Genomic DNA, 17,983 nt, shown 5'->3' with positions numbered 1-17,983 from the left:
TTTCAAATTTACCCTTCTAATTCTTTGATTTTGATTTGTGGCCCACATTAGTTCATTTATTTGATAAGCAATAAAAAATAATCTTTGTTGTAAAAAGCAAAGTGCCGTTAAAATTCAAACTTGGACACGTGACATTTGACCGTTGGAGGCAAGACGGAAAGAAGTGCCGGGACTTTGTCGCGGGCTTGTATGAACGCCACCTTCCTCCTTCATACTCACTCTCAACTCTCGCCCATTCTTCAGACAAACATCATGAGACGCCATGGCTGGCAGCGCCCTCTCCATCCTTTACAGGTTAACCTAATTTCTGAATTTTTTCCTGCTTCCTTGTGTTTCTAGATGGAGAAATCGGTCACTATTAGGGTTTCAATGAACGGAACTTGAGTTCTTGTCGATTTAATACAATGCATCTGCAGACTAGAAGCCTTCGTAATCTTATTTCCTTCCTTCTGTTTTCAGATTGTAGCCATCGCGATTTACAACTTTCTAGTAATGGCGTTCTACACTTTCTTGGGGCTTTTCCTTGGAAACAGAATCGCCGAAATTACAGTCACGACAATTTTTTCGTTTGTGGTATTGTAATAGGATGGAGCTTGGATCTCTCAGTCTCTCTCTCTCTCGATTTCTCGATTTCTCTCACTAATACTCCAAAGATCTTTACTGATTTCTGTTTGATCGTTATATTCAGGTGCTTTCGGTCATGTTTCTATTCATAAGGTGCACCGCTATTGATCCAACCGATAAAACCTGCGTCCGAAACAAGAAGAAGATGGAATCAAAATCCAAATCCAAGAGTTTCTCTAGAATTAATTTTGGATTAATGCTCAGGCAAATCGTTTTGAGGCGCTTTAGGAATATAGAAAGAAAGATTCTCAAAACATTCATCCGGAGGAAGTATCTGGATCCATGGAAGGTTGGCCCTCAAATGGAGCCTTTGCTCCCTTATCTTCTTGTAACGAAGGATGATGTGATCACTCCTGATCCCAAGGAGGAGGAGGATGTAACATTTTGCTCTCTCTGTAATTTCGAGGTACTTAATGTTTTGTAATTAATGTTTGTATCCAATCCAATCCATGCCTGCTTATGATCCTTATCAAACTCCTTCTTGCAATACAGGTGAAGAGGCACAGCAAGCACTGCCGGACCTGCAATCGTTGCGTTGAAGGATTTGATCACCATTGCAGGGTAATATACAAATATCCTACAAATTACTTTCTTCATTTTTCATGTTTCTATGGATAGCTTTCTTGATTCCCGATGAACGGTTGTTTTTGTTTGTTCTCAGTGGCTAAACAACTGTGTTGGAAAAAAGAACTATACCACATTCTTTCTTCTGATGATATTCGTGTTGTTAATGGTTAGTCGCCCATTTACTTTTGAGTATTGTCCAAGTATGATTCTATGAACATCTGGTTAACAAAACAAATTGGGCGGATTCAGCTAGGAATCCAAGGAGGAACGGCCATTGCCATATTCGTACGGTGTTTTGCAGATAAGAAAGGAATGGAAATGGAGCTGCAAAGAAGGTTCCACAGAGATTTTCCAAGAGAAGCGCTTGCCACAATTTCAGTAAGTTTTCCTCAAACTTTCTGTGTTAATGGAGTTCGGTTTGACACAAGTTAACCAAATTCCTCAAATGGCATGACAGGTTTTGCTTGTGTTGCTAACTGCTTATGGTTCAGCAGCACTTGGACAACTATTTTTCTTTCACCTAGTTCTCATACAAAAGGTAGATTTTCTTTTTCCCTTAACTTGATTGATTATGGCATCCAAGGATGAGTCTGTTCTTCAATATAAGCCACTGGTTTCAGGGAATGAGAACATATGATTACATACTGGCCATGAAAGAGGAGAGCCAATCTATTATTGAAGATCCATTTGATGAAGACTACTCGGATTTCTCTTCAGACGATGATTTCGATTCGCCCGAGAAAACGCCAACTTCGGTGTCACGTTTTGGCTTGTGCCAAGGAGGACGAGTCAAAGAGGTAATTGTAGTTTAAGCTACAAACTGCAGTCTTGATTATGTAGTGTAAATATGAATGGTATGCCTGAATCTATTGTGTTGTCTGTTTAGGACTCAACAAGATTGTCCATAAAAATAGATGCAAATCCCCAGACTCCATCCACTGGAAAACAAGGCCTTCGTATCAGTATCAATCCATGGAAATTGATAACTCTGAGCAGAGACAAGGCTCTCGCAGCAGCTGAGAAAGCCAAGGAAAAGCTTGAGAAATCCAAACAGGACTACCTGAAGCCCCTGCCACTAGAGACCAAATCTGGCCTACTGACAGATACTATTACTACTAGTACTGGTAATTGTGATGATATAGATGGAAGGGGGAGCTGGGGGAATGCAAAGAGTTCATGTGATGGGGTGCTGCCCAAGGCTAAGGGGAAGGTCCCTTCTGGTTCCCCGGAAAGTTTTTCGAGCCCAAGGAGACGTAGCTCAAGCTCCCTTAACACGGTCCCAGCCTCGGTCGCTTTGGCGGCATCCATATCCCCAAAGCACAACAAGTACAGAAGAAATTTTGACCTGAAGTTGACACAAGTGTCCAAAGAGCTCGAGACCTACATTTCAAGACAGGTTTTATGCTCAATTATTAAGAAGGAAGAGAGCATGGCCTCCCCAAGATAGTGTTGTTTCGACCGATAGATATGTATAGAAAGTTCTTTCAATATCTTCTCCTTTCGAGTGTGCTCGGTCGTGGTAGCTATTTTTGAACTCTTCTTCCCAAAGAGATCTTGCTCAGCATCATCTTTGCTTAAGTGATTGATTCAAATTCTTACTATTTACTTGACCAGCACTAGCTTTGATAGATTAAAGAGAGTTTCTTCATCAAAGCACTCCATCTAAACCTTCTAAACCTTGAATTAAATAATCCTCTCATCTCAACCCTTTTTGAGGTTACCTGCAAGCAAGCCTTCAAAAGAATCCTCCTTCAACTAAGCATCGGCTCAAAAACATATCAAATACTTGATACGTGTCAAGTATAGGTTTAATGTTTGTTACAAACGTATTGAACACATGTAAGTATACTAAATAGACACATAATAAACAAATTTTTTTAGAACAAACTCGTTTTTAGCCATTAAATGTATGAAATCTCTTTGATAAAAATAATATCATTAAATATGTCATTGTCCCATCGGTACCTTAAATTTTTAAATTGTCCATATCGTGTCATATCATATCTATGTCTCGTATCTGTATCTATGCTCCCATACAATACATTACATATTCGATATCAATTAATGTAGTACACGTATCTTGTCATGAGATATCACCAACATTTGTTTGCCACTTATAAACATCAGTTAACAATCATTAATAGACCAATAGACATCTATCATTAATAGACTTCTATGCTAACCGGCGTCTATTAGGGATACACATTTATTTATTCGACATCAGTAAGATTGAAATCAAAGTAAAAACTCTTTTTTTCTTTTGTAAAATACATTTTTTGGTTCTCGATGCTTTTGTTCCCACAAACAACTTCGTTTGTATTTAACATGAAAGACATTCGTTCTAGATTTTGGGAATGAACAGCTAATTCATTTCAAAGTTTAATCATACAAAAAATGTAAGATTGTAATAAGTTTATAAATTTGCTCCATCATACAGCCAAAGACAGATTTTGTAACCTGTATGAGGGAGCAAATTTTATCATACAAAAATAAGTTGTTATAAAACTTAAGATCATATCTTTTTAAGTTGCATTTCATAACAGAGACGCAGAGCCACTACTTGGGTTTAACATCTATTCCCCTAACCTCCATACCTCGTTTAAAGTGGAAAAAATAAATCGAAAGACCATCATAAGTCGGTATAAATAAAGAGAGAAAAAAAGAAGAACCCCACTTAACTTGGTTCTGGTGGGATCAACTTCAAACTTCGCATCCATTCACAGAAACTGGGATCATCGAAATGAAGAAAACTACTTTTCAGCTTTGTCCTCTGCTCTGGGGACAATGTTCTAAGTTGCGGAAATCTGACCTCCTGCAGCCATCAAATTAATAATATGTTAGCATCATGTCATTGTTAAGAATCACGACCTTCCATAATAGTATGATTTTGTCCATTTTGAATATAAGCTCTTGTGGCTTTGCTTTTGGTTTCTCCAAAATGCCTCATATCAATGGAGATGTATTCCTTACTTATAAACCCATGACTATTCCCTTAATTAGCTAACGTGAGACTCCCTCCCAACAATCCTCAATAGTCGTATCAAGTTCTCTAGTTCTCTAGCTCGTGATAAAAAAACCAAGCTTCCTCAGATATTTAATTGCAATGAAGCACCATCCTTCACAATGAGGTGAAGTGTGCTATTCTCCTGGGTCTTTACAAATAAGATCAGAACATAATGATTCATGAAGAGTGGGTTATATCTTCTTCTTTCTTACTCACCTGTTCGTAAGGAGGGTCCTTGTGTGCTGGTATCAGCCGAGAAGCAAAATACCGAGCCTGAGAGCTCCCCTCCTGCTTCAAATTAAGAAGGTTTATCGTTATTGCAGAGACCCTTTTAAAAGAGAGAGAGAAACAGTAGCCTTAACCTTTTTCATTAAGGGAAATGGAGAAATTGTAAAATAGGGAGGTCTCCAGAAAAAGGGAACAACAAACAGGTTTACAAAAACACAATCCAATTAGAGAAATTGAAAATTAAAAACCACAACGAGGAGAAACATATAGCATTGTAACGACACAAACCTTGAACGCAAGAATCCTGGGAGCCGGAAACCTTGATTCAGTAAGCTCTTCTGCTAATGTTCTGCAAGCTGCTAAAGCAGCTGCACTTTTTCCTTCTTCAGCTGCAAGCTCAGCACCCTAAGTACACCAATAGAAGAAAAGGAATAATAAGTCCGGCTATAAGAAAGGGCAAAAAGGAAAGCGAATTAGAAGATGAATGACAAGGAAGAAAAAAAAAACAGAACATTTTAAGGCCATGGCTATCGAGGAATAGAAATAATCGATCATAGGTTAGAAAGAAGGAAAGGAGAGAACACTCCTACCCTCTCTATATGTTCTTGTTCATCTGGTATTTAAGAGTTCATATAATGTACTTTCTAGACACTGTTTTCGTGAGAAAAAAAAATTATGGTCGGAAACTATCTTGTATTGTTTATGTTCATTGACATTCAATTGTTTTTATCTTCAGTAATTTATATATTGCAGTAAATAAACAATGCTTCTTAATATACAAGAGAAAACTTCAAAACAGCAAATTGTCGTATCTTTTCTGCTACATTTTAGTTTATATTATAAGAAATTTCTCAAGAAAAGACTAAGTTATGAATGAGTTTATTGAATACTAAATTTTCCTTTCTAGCGTTTCTAACTATTTTTCTGTTTATTAAAACTGATACTCAAATCAAATCAAATCAAATCAAATCAAATCAAATCAGATGCCACTGAACAGGGTAAGAACAAAATTTCACGTAGCACTTGTTTTCAAGACAAAATACCAATCGTAGTATTCCAAGCAAGAAATTAAAGATGACACTGTAATATCTGAGATTACAAACTAAACATGAAGCATGCCAAAATAAAAATAATCTGCCAAAAGATAGTGTAGGTAAAGGGTGCCATACCAACCAAATGAAGATATCTGTTCCATGGTCAAGCACAACAGCAGCATCTGACTGCATCACCAGGTCATATGCTGGAAGTTCTTCAAAAGTACCCCCCTCCCGGTGCATTAAACAACGAGGTGCTACCATGCGGAGGGAAAGGTCAAAGGATGCATTCAAAAACAAGTTTCTCAATACAGACCTTTCATCTTCATGACCAACAATGCTTCCAAGAAGAGGGCCTCTTCTCAAATGGAACAGAAGCTCTGGCATTAAAGATAGTCCCTTTGGAAACTGATAGATCTTTGACTTTGGTGCCAGGGCCTCAAATTTCAAAGCAATATCTTTTACTCTTTCATCTATTGTAGTCCGCATATCTATAGCATCAGACTGGCTTTTAGCTTGCAAGGCAGTCCTCTTGGCAATAAGGACTGCAGCTATTTCATCTTGAACACTTTCAAGATATTCTGATAAGCTATCAACAGTAGGCAATCTTTTAGTAATTACTCTTGATATGTCAGCTTGATAAACATTTGAATATTGTACAACAAACTGGAAAAATACAAAATCACTCTTTATGTCTCTCTTAGTCTCCATGGAGAGTGAGAAGCTTTGAGCTTCTTCTACACTTGGCATTTGAATGTAAAGAGAGGTGTCATTTTTTAAGGTTTCATGTGTATCGATGTGTGCCTCTTCGCCCGGACCAATAACTTGGGTGATTTGAATGTCATCAGAACAGTGTACTTCTAACAAACCATGAGAACCTGCAGCCCTAGCAGATGCCCTCTGCAAGTTTACACCAAAGGCCTCCCCAAAGTCATCGTGAAGAACCAAAACACCACCAGAAGCTTTTACAAGAGGCTGCAATATAGGAACTCGGACAGGGCATGTTCCAGCACATAGAATGTCAACCACTGTATTCTGTTGATGAGCCTCACGACCAAGATGCTCCATCCAATTTAAAGCAGACTTTTCCATGTGCAGGTAATTTGGATGGCTGACAGAATGGAGAACTGACCCAGGGCCATATGTATTAGGTCCACCAGCACAAACAATAATTCTACTATTAGCCCCTGACCTTCTAATCGCTCCTCGAGACACTTCTGCTGAAGGTCCTTGGATTATGGCAAGAGCAACTTCAACTGCAGTACCAAGGCACCTATCTCTAGAGGCTTCTGGAATGCTTAATTTATAAGGCCTCAGTGATGAAAATATCGTATGCGCTGCATGGAGTGAGGCGTGCATTGGCGATAAATATATCCCTGATCCATAAATTAATGCTTTCAAAGACTCCAGAGTCGGTGATTTATCACCAGGAAGCACATCAGCAGAGGCAACAGATTCTACTGAAAAATCATGCACTGATACAGTACGTCCATACAGTATAATTCCAATTCTTGTTGTGGGGGAAACTGAATCAATAAATGCATGCAAGGAGCTCTGGAGATGCTGAAGATGTGGCTCATCTAGCGACTCATCAACAACCAGAACAATGGGTGCAGACGTTCTTGAGTCAGAAGCTGGAATAAATCCTGCTCTCCGATTCCCAGTTCTGACATAATCAACCACAGATGATGACAGTTCTAGAAAATGGTAAAGATCTTCTTTGCTCCGTGCTGCATATTCACCCTCACTTTCATTCAAATTCCGACAAATTACACACTGCCATTGACCTGAACCAATTAAGATATTGCAATACAGGTTCGAATAAGCTCCACAGCTTGGACAACGATGGGGCTCACGTTGTATTATTTGAGGACCTGATGAAACATCCCTCCCCGGCGAAATCAGTGCTCCAAAACCCAAACTAGGAACATTACCTTGTTTCTTCAGCTTCAACACCTGTATCCAGGTTGAGATAGCAGTAGAATGCAAGTAAATTTATGGCAACTAAATTTTATGAAACAATTGAGGTTAGCAGTCCGAATGAGAGAGAACAATTATACCAGAGTTTCAACATTCATTATAACTAATCAGGGAAAAAAAGAGAAAGCAATACCTTCTGCGAAGAAAATAGAACAGATGGCGAATCCCCCACAGGTTGAGGAGAAGCTGGTAAGGCGGAAGCAGATGAGAAGATGATAGGCTGAGGAGATGCCGGTGAAGTACGGAAGGGGACAGCAGTAGGCGGGATGGGAGAAGTAAAAACAGGAGGTCCGGGGGGAGTACTCAAACGAGGAAAGGGAGTAGCAGCTATAATTCCATTCCCCGGTGAGGGTGCCGACATCTCATCCTGTTGGAATTCTGGAGGAAATCTGGATGGTCCTGTCGAGATTAAGGGCGGAGGCATTGTCTCAGAGCATGGTGCTGCAGTGTCGGGTTGCCGGACCGGGAGAGTGGGGGAGAATCCATGGGAAAACTGAGGTGTATAGGCCATTGGGGAGTCGAAAACAACGGAATCAAAGGCGACAAAAGAATCAAAACGAGCGGAGAAAGCGGATGATATTGCAGAAAACAACAAAAGAATCAAGGAGATGATCGGAATGAAGGGAAATCAGGTCAAATTCGCTTAACTTCAATTCTTCATCGACGAAATCAGAAATGAATGAACGCCATTGAAAAAGAAAGAGAAGAAAGAAATCTATGATTCGTAGAAGAAAGAGAGAGCGATCAAATTGAATTTGAATGCAGAAGGAAGAAGAACAAATCTGATCGAAGAAGCGTTCGTCGTAAACAGAGTGAATGAGAGTGCCAAGGGAGTGAACCGGCGTAGCAGTTGGATTTTCGCGGGAGCCGCCACGTCCGTCGAACACTAACGTGACCGTCGCCTACCTGTAATTAAATTTCAGCCTATTTCCTGAACATAAAATTTTCCTTTTCATTGAAGGTGGTTCGAGCCATTGGAATAGGGTTCCCAACTCAATTAAACCCGCTATTTTAGGTTGGATTGGATTGAGTTGTCGAAGTATTTTTTTTGTTTATTATTTAAAAAATTACACTTATATATAGTATTTGTTATAATAATTATTAAATTTTTATAAAATTCGAACATCGAACCTTTATAAATTACAGCAGATCATTTAAAAATATTTTTATTTAAACTTCATAATAATGTTAAAAGTGAGGCAGAGTTGAGTTGAGATATAATCCTATTTTCGAATTAGTTGCATTGGTTGGGTTGATCTGACCAATAAAATGCAAACCCGCTTAATCATGTTATTGGATCCGAAGAAATGTTATGTCATTTTCAAAGGAGGCTACCCTTATTTCATCAAATTAACACGAAAATGGCCCAATAGCAAAACCTTTTCTAGGTCTTATTATTCTACCACAAATGTATACCAATTTCATCAAATTTGAACATTCTCCACAAAACGTCTCAAGGTTCAAAAGATAATCTTCGTGAGCCTTTGACATTTTGGTCAACGATACTTGATCGTAACCAGTTTGGTCATGTTCGGTCAACAAACAACATCCACAACAGAATTTATACAGCTAATTGGGTTACTCAGCAACAACAACATTTTAAATATGGTAATTTGCAGTGTGATCGGATGAGGTCGGATAAGCGTTTATGTCGTCTATCTCCCATGATCTGCCTTCATTTGAGAGAAAACTTCAGAAGCAGTCAAGTGAGAGTCTACATCTTGACTCATGTCTGGATCGTCCCTTAGAACCGATGAACCAATGGAACCAAAACGCTGAATGGCCGTGGAGGAGGTGCCAATGCCGATGGTTTCACTGTCCTCATGTGGCATCCTGGGGGCTGTGCTCTGTTGAAGCTGCAACGCATACTCCAGGTCCCACAGCACATCGGCCATTGTTGGCCTATTAGCAGCATCCTCTTGTAAGCATTTTTCTATTGTATCACTGAACTTTCTCAAGGAGTTGGGTTCGATTTGGCCCTCCAATTTGGGGTCTATGATCTCTTCAAGCAGCTCCATTTTCTTGCACCGAACTCCCCATTCTGCTAGATTTATTTGCTCTCTTGGGAGTGTTGGATTCAAAGCCGGCCTTGCACATAGAACCTCTAGGAGAAGTACGCCGAATGAGTAGACATCGGATTTCTCTGTCAATTGTTGCGTTCGGAAGTACTCGGGATCGAGATACCCGAATGTCCCTTTGATATCTGTGCTCACATGAGTTTCATCCAGAGGGCCTGCTCTTGAAAGTCCGAAGTCGGACACTTTCGCAACGAGATTCTCATCGAGCAAGATATTGGTCGATTTGACATCACGGTGAATGATACCTCCGGCCGAGCCTTTGTGTAGATAATGCAGGCCTCTAGCTGCACCAATGCAAATTTCAAGTCGTTTCTTCCAAGCCAGAGGAGGCAACTTTGAGTTGTAAAGATGCTCCCTAAGAGTTCCTTTCTCCAAAAACTCATAAACCAAAACCATCTCCAGTCCCTCGTCGCAATACCCGATAAACGAAACGAGATGTCGATGGCGAATTCTCGACAAGATCGTGATTTCCCTCTCGAATTCAGAGATGCCTTGTCCAGCCCCTGGTTGGCTTCGCTTCACAGCTACTTTCATGCCGTTCTTCAGAACCCCCTTGTACACTTTCCCAAATCCACCCTCGCCAACAAGGAATTTCTTGTTGAAATTGTTCGTGGCTGTTTTGATTTCAGCAAGCGAGAATTTCAGCCCAAGATTCAAGTTCGGGAGGGGGGAGCTGCTTGTGGTTCTATCAGTAAGCCTGCTGTGAGTACTCCCACCTCCAAACGCCGACAATGGCGACCATTGTGTATGTGTATATGAAGCTTCCTCAGTTTTCCGTTTCCTCCATTTCAGACCAAACCATATCCCACAGCCTAACATACAGATCAAACCAAAAACCCCAACAGCCAAACCCACCCAAAGCCCCACTAGTTTGTTCTTACTTTTCTCAAGCCAAGGCGCACTGATCTCAGGATCTTTGCTATGTTCATCCATGGCTTCCATAATCTCAACCCCATTCAGAAACGCATTGAACTGTACAGATTGATTTTCACCCAGAGGACCAACACTGACATTAATCAACCCACTTTCACCCGAATCCACGGCGAAGTCCAAATGAAATGGATAAACGCCTCCAACTTCCATAGAAGCGTCAATCGTCCTACTGAAGCTATCGCCAATATACAAATCGAAGACGAGAAACTTGTTTGTTGATTCACCGATGATATCATAGAAATGAACACGGAGAAGATTAACAGTATGTTTTCTCGAAGGAAAAGACCAGGTAATATTTAAAGAGGTGCGCGTGGAGCTGGCATTTCGATTCAACTGCTTGGCCGATTTGTATACTATATCGGGCGCAAAATACACATCTGTTTTGCTCTTGTATTGGGGTGTGGATGAATAAATATCGCTGTTTACTGCAGAGCTTGGATTCAGCAGATAAGCGTCGTCCTTCTCCCAATGCCTCCATAATCTGTCCCCCTCCATGAGGATTTCAGGACCTCCCACATTAACTCTGTAAATTGTATGCAAAACCAGAAAAGGTGAAACCCTAGCCGCACTGCCGTTTCTTCCATCTGAGATAATTTCCTGAGCTTCCGATGGGATGAAGTCTGGTGGCGTGGGGAACACTTCAATGGCGTTTATATACGCAATAGACGAAGATTTCGGCAAGAATACAATACGAAATTTCTCTGTATTTATTTTCAGGAAGAATTCCTTTATCGAAACAGAATCGTTACCGATTAAGTTGGTGGCGTTGACATTTTTCAGAACGAAAACTCCCAAGGCCGAAACATCGAAAAGCGCGGCGGATAAATCAGCAAGAAAATTCTTAGGAGAGAAATGAAGTCGCACAATATAAAAAGCATCTCGTTCGACGTCGAATTCGTAAAACGCCGGCTGATTGAAAACCCTAACGGATTCATTCTGACGGTTGAGTTCGCGAGAATTCCGCGGAGTGAACCTGAAAGTATCGGAAGCATTCAAGTCGCCGACGAAGATCCGGCCGGTGTCATCGACGAAGTTGGAGGCTGATCCACACTTGACGAAGTACTTGTCCGGAGGAGTGTATGTCTGAGCGAAGACATGGACAGCGGAGAGGAGGAGGAAGAGAAGAGATAAGATAAACAGAGAGCTCCGAAACGTTTCCATGGAAATGGTTTAGGGTTTAGTTGAAAGCAGGGGAAGGTTGAAGAAGAGGATAAACAGAGAGACAAAAGAATTGGAGCAGCTCCGCCATTGAAACCTCCATGATTAAGCCTTCACCTACCATCAACAACTTGGAATTGAATTCCATTAAAGAAGATAGGAAGATGATGAGAGGTTGATAATTCAACGACATTGACATCTAAACTTTTAGATAATAACTCCAAAAAGACTTCTCTGAGTCTTCCTATTGCAAAACAGAGAATGGAATCTTTCAATGGCTGTGGAATTTATGGTCAGCACAAGGAGAAAGGAACGCATGATTACCTTTCAAAAACGGGCTCCGCCTTTTAGATATTTAAATATGGACCCTGCCACGTGGCTTGGAATTATTTTTTTTAATGTTAAATTAATAAAAATAGACTTATTTGGAATATTTTTTTTAATGTTAAATTAATAAAAATAGACCTATCACAAAAAAACATCCTTAAAATTTTCAAAATTACAATTCAATAATATTTTTTAAGTTTTTACCTTCCGTTTATCTTTAAACTTTTAAATATATTTACTTAATATTTTTTAATTTTTTAAATATTTTTACTCTGAAAATTTTAAAAGTAACATTAATATAAGTTTAATATAATGACAGAAACGTTTATTTACCATCTTCGAATTTTTTAAATATTTTTATAAAAATTTAAAGATATTAATTTTATTTTTGAAAATTTATGAAATTTTTTATTTTAAAATGTTTTAAAATATTTTTGAAGTTTTAAAATAAATGGAAAGATATTAATAAAAAAATTTAAAATTTAGTTTAAAAAAAATAGTATTTTTAACGAAGTTAACTCATTCTTCTTTTTAAGTTTAAAGATATTTTTGAAAATTTTAAAATTTTAATAATATTTTTTAGACTAAAATTTGGAAATATTTTTATTAATTTAATTTTTTTTTTTATAGTGTACACAAATAATATTTGTTTTCCATTAATCAATTAAAAATTATGAATTTAAAATAACAATAAAGGGAAATTATTACTGTATTATGGATTTTAACATAAAGGAAAATTATAAATTAAAAGCTACAATTTTTTATTTATTTATAAAATTAGGAAAAAAAAAAAAAAAAAGCTTAGGATGAGGAGTTGGGAGTGGGAGCAACGGCAGAAGCGTGGAGCTGAATCAAGGAGGCATAAAACCCTTGTTTGATTGTGATGAGCTCTTCGTGCTTACCATTCTCGACGATGATTCCATTCCGAACAACGGCGATGCAGTCGGCGTTCATGATCGTGGAGAGGCGATGAGCTACCACCACCGTGGTTCTATTCACCATCACTCTGTCCACCGCCTCTTGCACCACTCGCTCCGACTCTGCGTCCAGCGCGCTTGTGGCTTCATCCAGTAGAAGTATTTTCGGATTCTTCATGATGGCTCGAGCAATGGCCACTCGTTGCTTTTGGCCTCCAGATAACTGCACTCCTCTTTCCCCCACCGTCGTCTCGTATCCGTGTTGCAGTCCGCTTATGAAGCTGTGCGCATTCGCCGTCTCCGCCGCTCTTATTATCTCCTCCTCACTCGCCTTCCCGTACGCTATGTTGGCTCGTATCGTTTCGTTGAAAAGCACTGGCTCTTGGCTCACTAGACCTATTTGTTGCCTTAGCCATTTCAGTTGTAGCTTTTGGATTTCCACTCCGTCGATCGTTATGGTGCCGGAGTCAGGATCGTAAAACCTCTGCAACAGCGCGATCACTGTGGATTTTCCACTTCCGCTTTCTCCAACCAGAGATATCGTCTGAAACAGAGACCACATCAAGATCAGAATCGTAAGCAACTCCCTCTTGAATCATGAACTAAATGAACAAACCTTCCCAGCATGAATGTGTAGGTTTAGGTCTCTGAATATTTGGATGTTTGGCCTCGAAGGATACTTGAAACTTATATGTTTAAGCTCTATTTCTCCTTTAAGATCGGGCAATATTGTTCCAGATTCATCGCTGGGATCTATCTTTGATTTCCTGTCTAGTATGGCAAACACGGAAGCAGCAGCAGCCTTGGCTTTGGTAGTATCTTGAGAAATTGAGCTGGAGTGAGTTATTCCAGTAGCTGCCATCGTCAATGCATAGAACACCTACAATGTCCACCAATTCCTCAAATGTTAAAAGAAGAAATAATGAGCACTGCAAGCAATAGATATGGATTGATTTACTTGAAACACTTGAGTAAACGTTGTTCTGCCATTGTCCACCAGACGGGCTCCCACATAGAATGTGATGGCGTATATATTGTACAAGAAGAAGAATGACACTCCAAATCCAATTCCACTGATGAGGCCTTGTCTTATCCCTGATTTCAGTGGGGCTTCACATCTGGTTTTGTACATGTCCATCACTTTATCTTCCGCACAGAACGAAGCAACTGTTCTTATGCCCCCTACTGCATCATTTGCAACTTGGCTGGCTTCTTCATACATACTCTGCATTGCAAAACACCTTTATGAGTATGAGCAATCACACGAGATGACCATGTTTAAACTTACCTTGGAGTTGTTGCTAAATCCATTCATGGATTTAATCTGTATAAGTGAATTGATTCCAATGAGAGGAACAAGAGCGAGGACGACGAGAGCCAGTTCCCAGCTTGCATTAAAAGCAATCACCAAACTTGCAATTGTAGTTGCAATGTTGCCCACATTCAGAGAGAGCGAATCCCCGACTAGCGCTCTCACGGATGCTGCATCCGACGATAGTCTTGCACCAATGGTGCCACTAGAGTGTTCAGCCTCATCAAACCAGCTCACCTCCATATGAACCACCTTCTCAAAACACAGTGATCTGATGCGTTCGATTAATTTACATCCCGCTACCGAAAAGAAGTATGCTCGCCATGGATGTGCTACCAATGAGGCCACGCCAAGCACTATGTAAATGACAGCCCAGCACTTGGTATCCTTTTTTAGCATCTCTGGGGGCTTGTAATATGTCTTTATCACATTTGAAAGTAGTAATCCAAAAATTGGAAGTATCACCCCACACATCACTGTCCCAATTGTTCCCATCAGAAGCATGGGAATCTCTGGCTTGTTAAGTGCGGCAAGGCGACGGAGAGAAACAGGAGGAGCTTTCGACTGCTCTTCGATCATGTCTTCTACGTCACAAGCATCTGTTAGATCATGCTCACTTGTTAAACCAAACATGGACAAAGATCGGCGGCTGCTGTGGGCAACCGACGATCCTCTACTTATGGATCTCAAACAATGAGCCCTCTGACTTGACTGTCTCATTGATTCCAGAGAAAACTCTGTTCGGTTAAGGACTTCAGAAGCATGTTCCGAGTCTTTATTTGTTTCCTGCAGGCGTATCAGTTGTGAATATGCGCCGCTCGGATCCATGATGAGTTTTGAGTGAGAACCTGCTCAATTAAACAACCATGAAGGATTTCTTACAATTTGTGGGAACATTTAATGAAGAACATGTACATTACCTTTCTGAACCATCTTTCCTCTGTGAATTACAGCAATCATATCAGCATTCCTAACTGTGCTCAAACGATGGGCAACAATCACAGTAGTTCTATTGACCATTATCCTATCTAGAGCCTCTTGCACAACCCTTTCAGATTCTGCATCAAGTGCACTCGTGGCTTCATCTAGAAGTAGAATTCGAGGGTCTTTCAGAATTGCCCTTGCTATTGCAATCCTCTGCTTCTGCCCTCCGGACAGCTGAGTTCCATGCTCCCCCACCAAGGTATGCAATCCCTACACCATCAAATTACATTAGTACATTTATGTTTTAGATGCATACAGCTGCACAAGAGGATAAATATATGCTATGGTGGAACCTGAGGCAGTTTGTCAATAAATTTAGCAGCATTTGCTAGTTCACATGCACCCTTAATTTCCTCATTAGTTGCATCATCCTTGCCGTATGCAATATTTTCTTTAATGGAGGCAGTGAAGAGTATTGGTTCTTGGCTGACAAGACCTATTTTTGCCCGAATCCATCTAAGTCGAAACTCTTTCAGGTTAATGCCATCGATGAGCACCTCACCGGATTGTGGATCGTAGAATCTCTCTATCAAACTGATCACGGTTGACTTGCCACTCCCACTCTCCCCAACCAATGCTGCAGTAGTGCCACTAGGAATATGAAGAGAAAACCCACTGAATATGGCTTCGTCTGGCCTGGTTGGATAACTGAAACTCACGTCCTTCAAATCTATGTCTCCCTGAATATCATCTAATGTTTTACCCTTTGGATCATAGACGTCAATGCTTGGCTTCCTTTCAATTGTCTCAAACATTTTAGAGGCAGCAGCTCGGCCTGCAGCAAAGGCACTAAAGCACGGCAATATTTGCCCGAGGGACCTGAAAGAAATTCGCATGTGGATGCCTGTTTTAGCAAAATGAAGCACAAAATGGCATGGACTTGTGGGTACTAAAGATCGTCATGAACTCACATTGAGGCTTCCAAAACAGCTAAAATGATGGTAATCACTTGTCCCCCATCATATCCTTTCTCTATAATCATCTTTCCACCAAACCAAACAGCTAAAGAGTAAGTACAAAATATGACCAGCATTACTGTACCAATTCCTATTCCACCACCCAGAGCTTCCCTCACACCAGATTTATAAGCATCTACCAGGAACTTCTGGTAACTGCTTATAGCTTGCTTCTCACCCGTAAACGACGCAACCTAAGGACACGACAATCTCAAGGTTCAAGCTAAAGTCATCTTTCCAAGTAATAGAGAGTTGAATTATTGTATACCGTTCGTATTGAGCCAATGGTTTGTTCAACCACATTTGCTGCATTAGCATAAGCACTTTGCCCTCGAGCAGCCATTTGCGACATGAATCGAGAAATCGTTGCTCCAGCTACCACAAGAAGCGGGATAACAGATACCATTACCAGAGCCAGCTGCCAGCCTCTTATGAAAGCTATTGTGAAGCCTCCAATGAAGTTTGTAATTAGTTGGACAGTTTTCCCAACCTGTATCAGAAGAACAGGTTAGTTTCCTTTGAGTTACATCCCATTTGCAAGATCAACTTGGAATCTTGAGGTATGTTACCTTCTCACCCATAGCATCTTGAATGAGGACTGTATCACCAGACATTCTGCTTACAACCTCTCCAGTGCTTGTTTCTTTGTCGTAGTAGCCGACGTCTTGTCTCAATATAGCTTTCAAATACAGCCCTCTGATCCGAGCAGCCTGTCTCTCCCCCGTCACGATCCAGCAACACACCTCTGCAGGTATGTTATCTAATTAAACGCATCCCATTTCATTTATGTGCCTATGTATTAGACTTTGATTTTGGTATCCACTTACGGAGAAACGCCGCGACAGCCACTCCCACGGCCAAGTACACAAATTTTAGGCACACCTGAATTCATACATTAGTTGATAAGGCAATGAAGATCATATACCATACTTGTAAAATGGATTGATTAGAAGTTTTGTTTAACCTTGGAAACTTTAGAAACTATGCTGTGGGTATCCTGGTTGCTTCCAAACGTTTGGATGAGCTCTCCAAAGAGCAGAGTCATTAGAGGCATGCCCACCCCATTCCCTATGCCGCCAACGCTTCCAACAGACATTAGTAAGAAATCGTATGAATCTGCAAAGGCGAAGAGCTTAAGAAAAGATACAGATTTGGGTTGTTCCTTCTTATTCTCCACTCCTTTCTGCTTGCCATTGTTCAAGCTCGAGCTGCTCGGTTCTGATAGTGACGATATGCCGTTTCCTGCATCCTCATGTCTCTCCATTCTCTTTAAGCTCCACTGAACGCTCCAACGTCAGCCAAACTCTGTTCCTTATGATGTTCCAGACGCTCATACATCTCTTTATGCTCTCAATTCTGTTGGTTAGTTTTTCATTTTATAAACTAAAGGCTCCAAGGGTTCTTGGACCAATCTGAAATTTCGGATTGGTTGAGAGTTGGTGACTCGCATAATCCGAATTGAGTTTACAACCTAACACACCTCTGTGAAAGTGGAACATATGAAATTGCCAAATTTCTCTCGATCGACCATTTTCCTTTAAAGAAAATTCATCCAAGACTAACAATCTCGTCAAATTGGGTTTTGTTTCAATCTACTCCATTAAATTTCAAAATGAGGATTTCTCCCTACAATTCTTTTTTTTCTATTAAAATCACGTAAAACTCAAATATCAAATATTCACACAGCACAACACATCACTAACATTGGTAACAAAATTCGAATCATTCTTAATATTCATAGAAGCATGTAGAGTCAGGTTTGAATTGACTTGAATTTTCAATTTTTTGAAATTTCATCTCTAAATCAAACTAATATATATATATCTATGATTTGGGTTGGATAATCCAGGTTTGTCGGGTCCTTAGATCATATAATTCTTT

The 17,983-nt window shown here is 40.1% G+C and overlaps 4 protein-coding genes and 1 long non-coding RNA gene across 6 annotated transcripts in view; 1 reads left to right on the top strand and 4 right to left on the bottom strand.

Annotated features, from left to right (window-relative positions):
* LOC111493399 overlaps window positions 1-17,983 on the bottom strand; it is a 631,558-nt gene that overhangs the window by 433,351 nt on the left and 180,224 nt on the right. The window lies entirely within an intron of this gene.
* LOC111492591 (protein S-acyltransferase 18-like) lies at window positions 102-2,821 on the top strand. The gene is made up of 9 exons (XM_023141949.1): window positions 102-294; window positions 460-573; window positions 689-1,030; window positions 1,117-1,185; window positions 1,286-1,357; window positions 1,441-1,569; window positions 1,649-1,729; window positions 1,812-1,988; window positions 2,078-2,821. Exons 1-9 carry the CDS (start codon window positions 190-192, stop codon window positions 2,636-2,638), a joined length of 1,650 nt encoding a protein of 549 aa, XP_022997717.1. The 5' UTR covers window positions 102-189; the 3' UTR covers window positions 2,639-2,821.
* LOC111492286 (protein transport protein SEC23-like) lies at window positions 3,542-8,366 on the bottom strand. The gene is made up of 5 exons (XM_023141576.1): window positions 7,571-8,366; window positions 5,593-7,413; window positions 4,712-4,828; window positions 4,412-4,483; window positions 3,542-4,003 (listed from the first exon to the last, which is right to left on the bottom strand). Exons 1-5 carry the CDS (start codon window positions 7,946-7,948, stop codon window positions 3,866-3,868), a joined length of 2,526 nt encoding a protein of 841 aa, XP_022997344.1. The 5' UTR covers window positions 7,949-8,366; the 3' UTR covers window positions 3,542-3,865.
* LOC111492295 (probable receptor-like protein kinase At5g24010) lies at window positions 8,806-11,897 on the bottom strand. The gene has a single exon (XM_023141588.1). The coding sequence runs from the start codon at window positions 11,607-11,609 to the stop codon at window positions 9,093-9,095; it is 2,517 nt and encodes an 838-aa protein (XP_022997356.1). The 5' UTR covers window positions 11,610-11,897; the 3' UTR covers window positions 8,806-9,092.
* LOC111492156 (ABC transporter B family member 4-like) lies at window positions 12,636-17,414 on the bottom strand. Its single transcript, XM_023141415.1, has 11 exons — window positions 17,067-17,414; window positions 16,930-16,984; window positions 16,672-16,847; window positions 16,371-16,592; window positions 16,058-16,296; window positions 15,440-15,965; window positions 15,083-15,356; window positions 14,139-15,010; window positions 13,809-14,075; window positions 13,467-13,730; window positions 12,636-13,394 (listed from the first exon to the last, which is right to left on the bottom strand). The coding sequence occupies exons 1-11, from the start codon at window positions 17,364-17,366 to the stop codon at window positions 12,735-12,737; spliced, it is 3,855 nt and encodes a 1,284-aa protein (XP_022997183.1). The 5' UTR covers window positions 17,367-17,414; the 3' UTR covers window positions 12,636-12,734.

This window comes from Cucurbita maxima, unplaced genomic scaffold, assembly GCF_002738345.1.
Source record: "Cucurbita maxima cultivar Rimu unplaced genomic scaffold, Cmax_1.0 Cma_Scf00001, whole genome shotgun sequence".
Classification (NCBI taxonomy): domain Eukaryota; kingdom Viridiplantae; phylum Streptophyta; class Magnoliopsida; order Cucurbitales; family Cucurbitaceae; genus Cucurbita; species Cucurbita maxima.
Note: the sequence above shows the minus strand (reverse complement) of the source record. Positions and strands in the feature narration are given on the sequence as shown.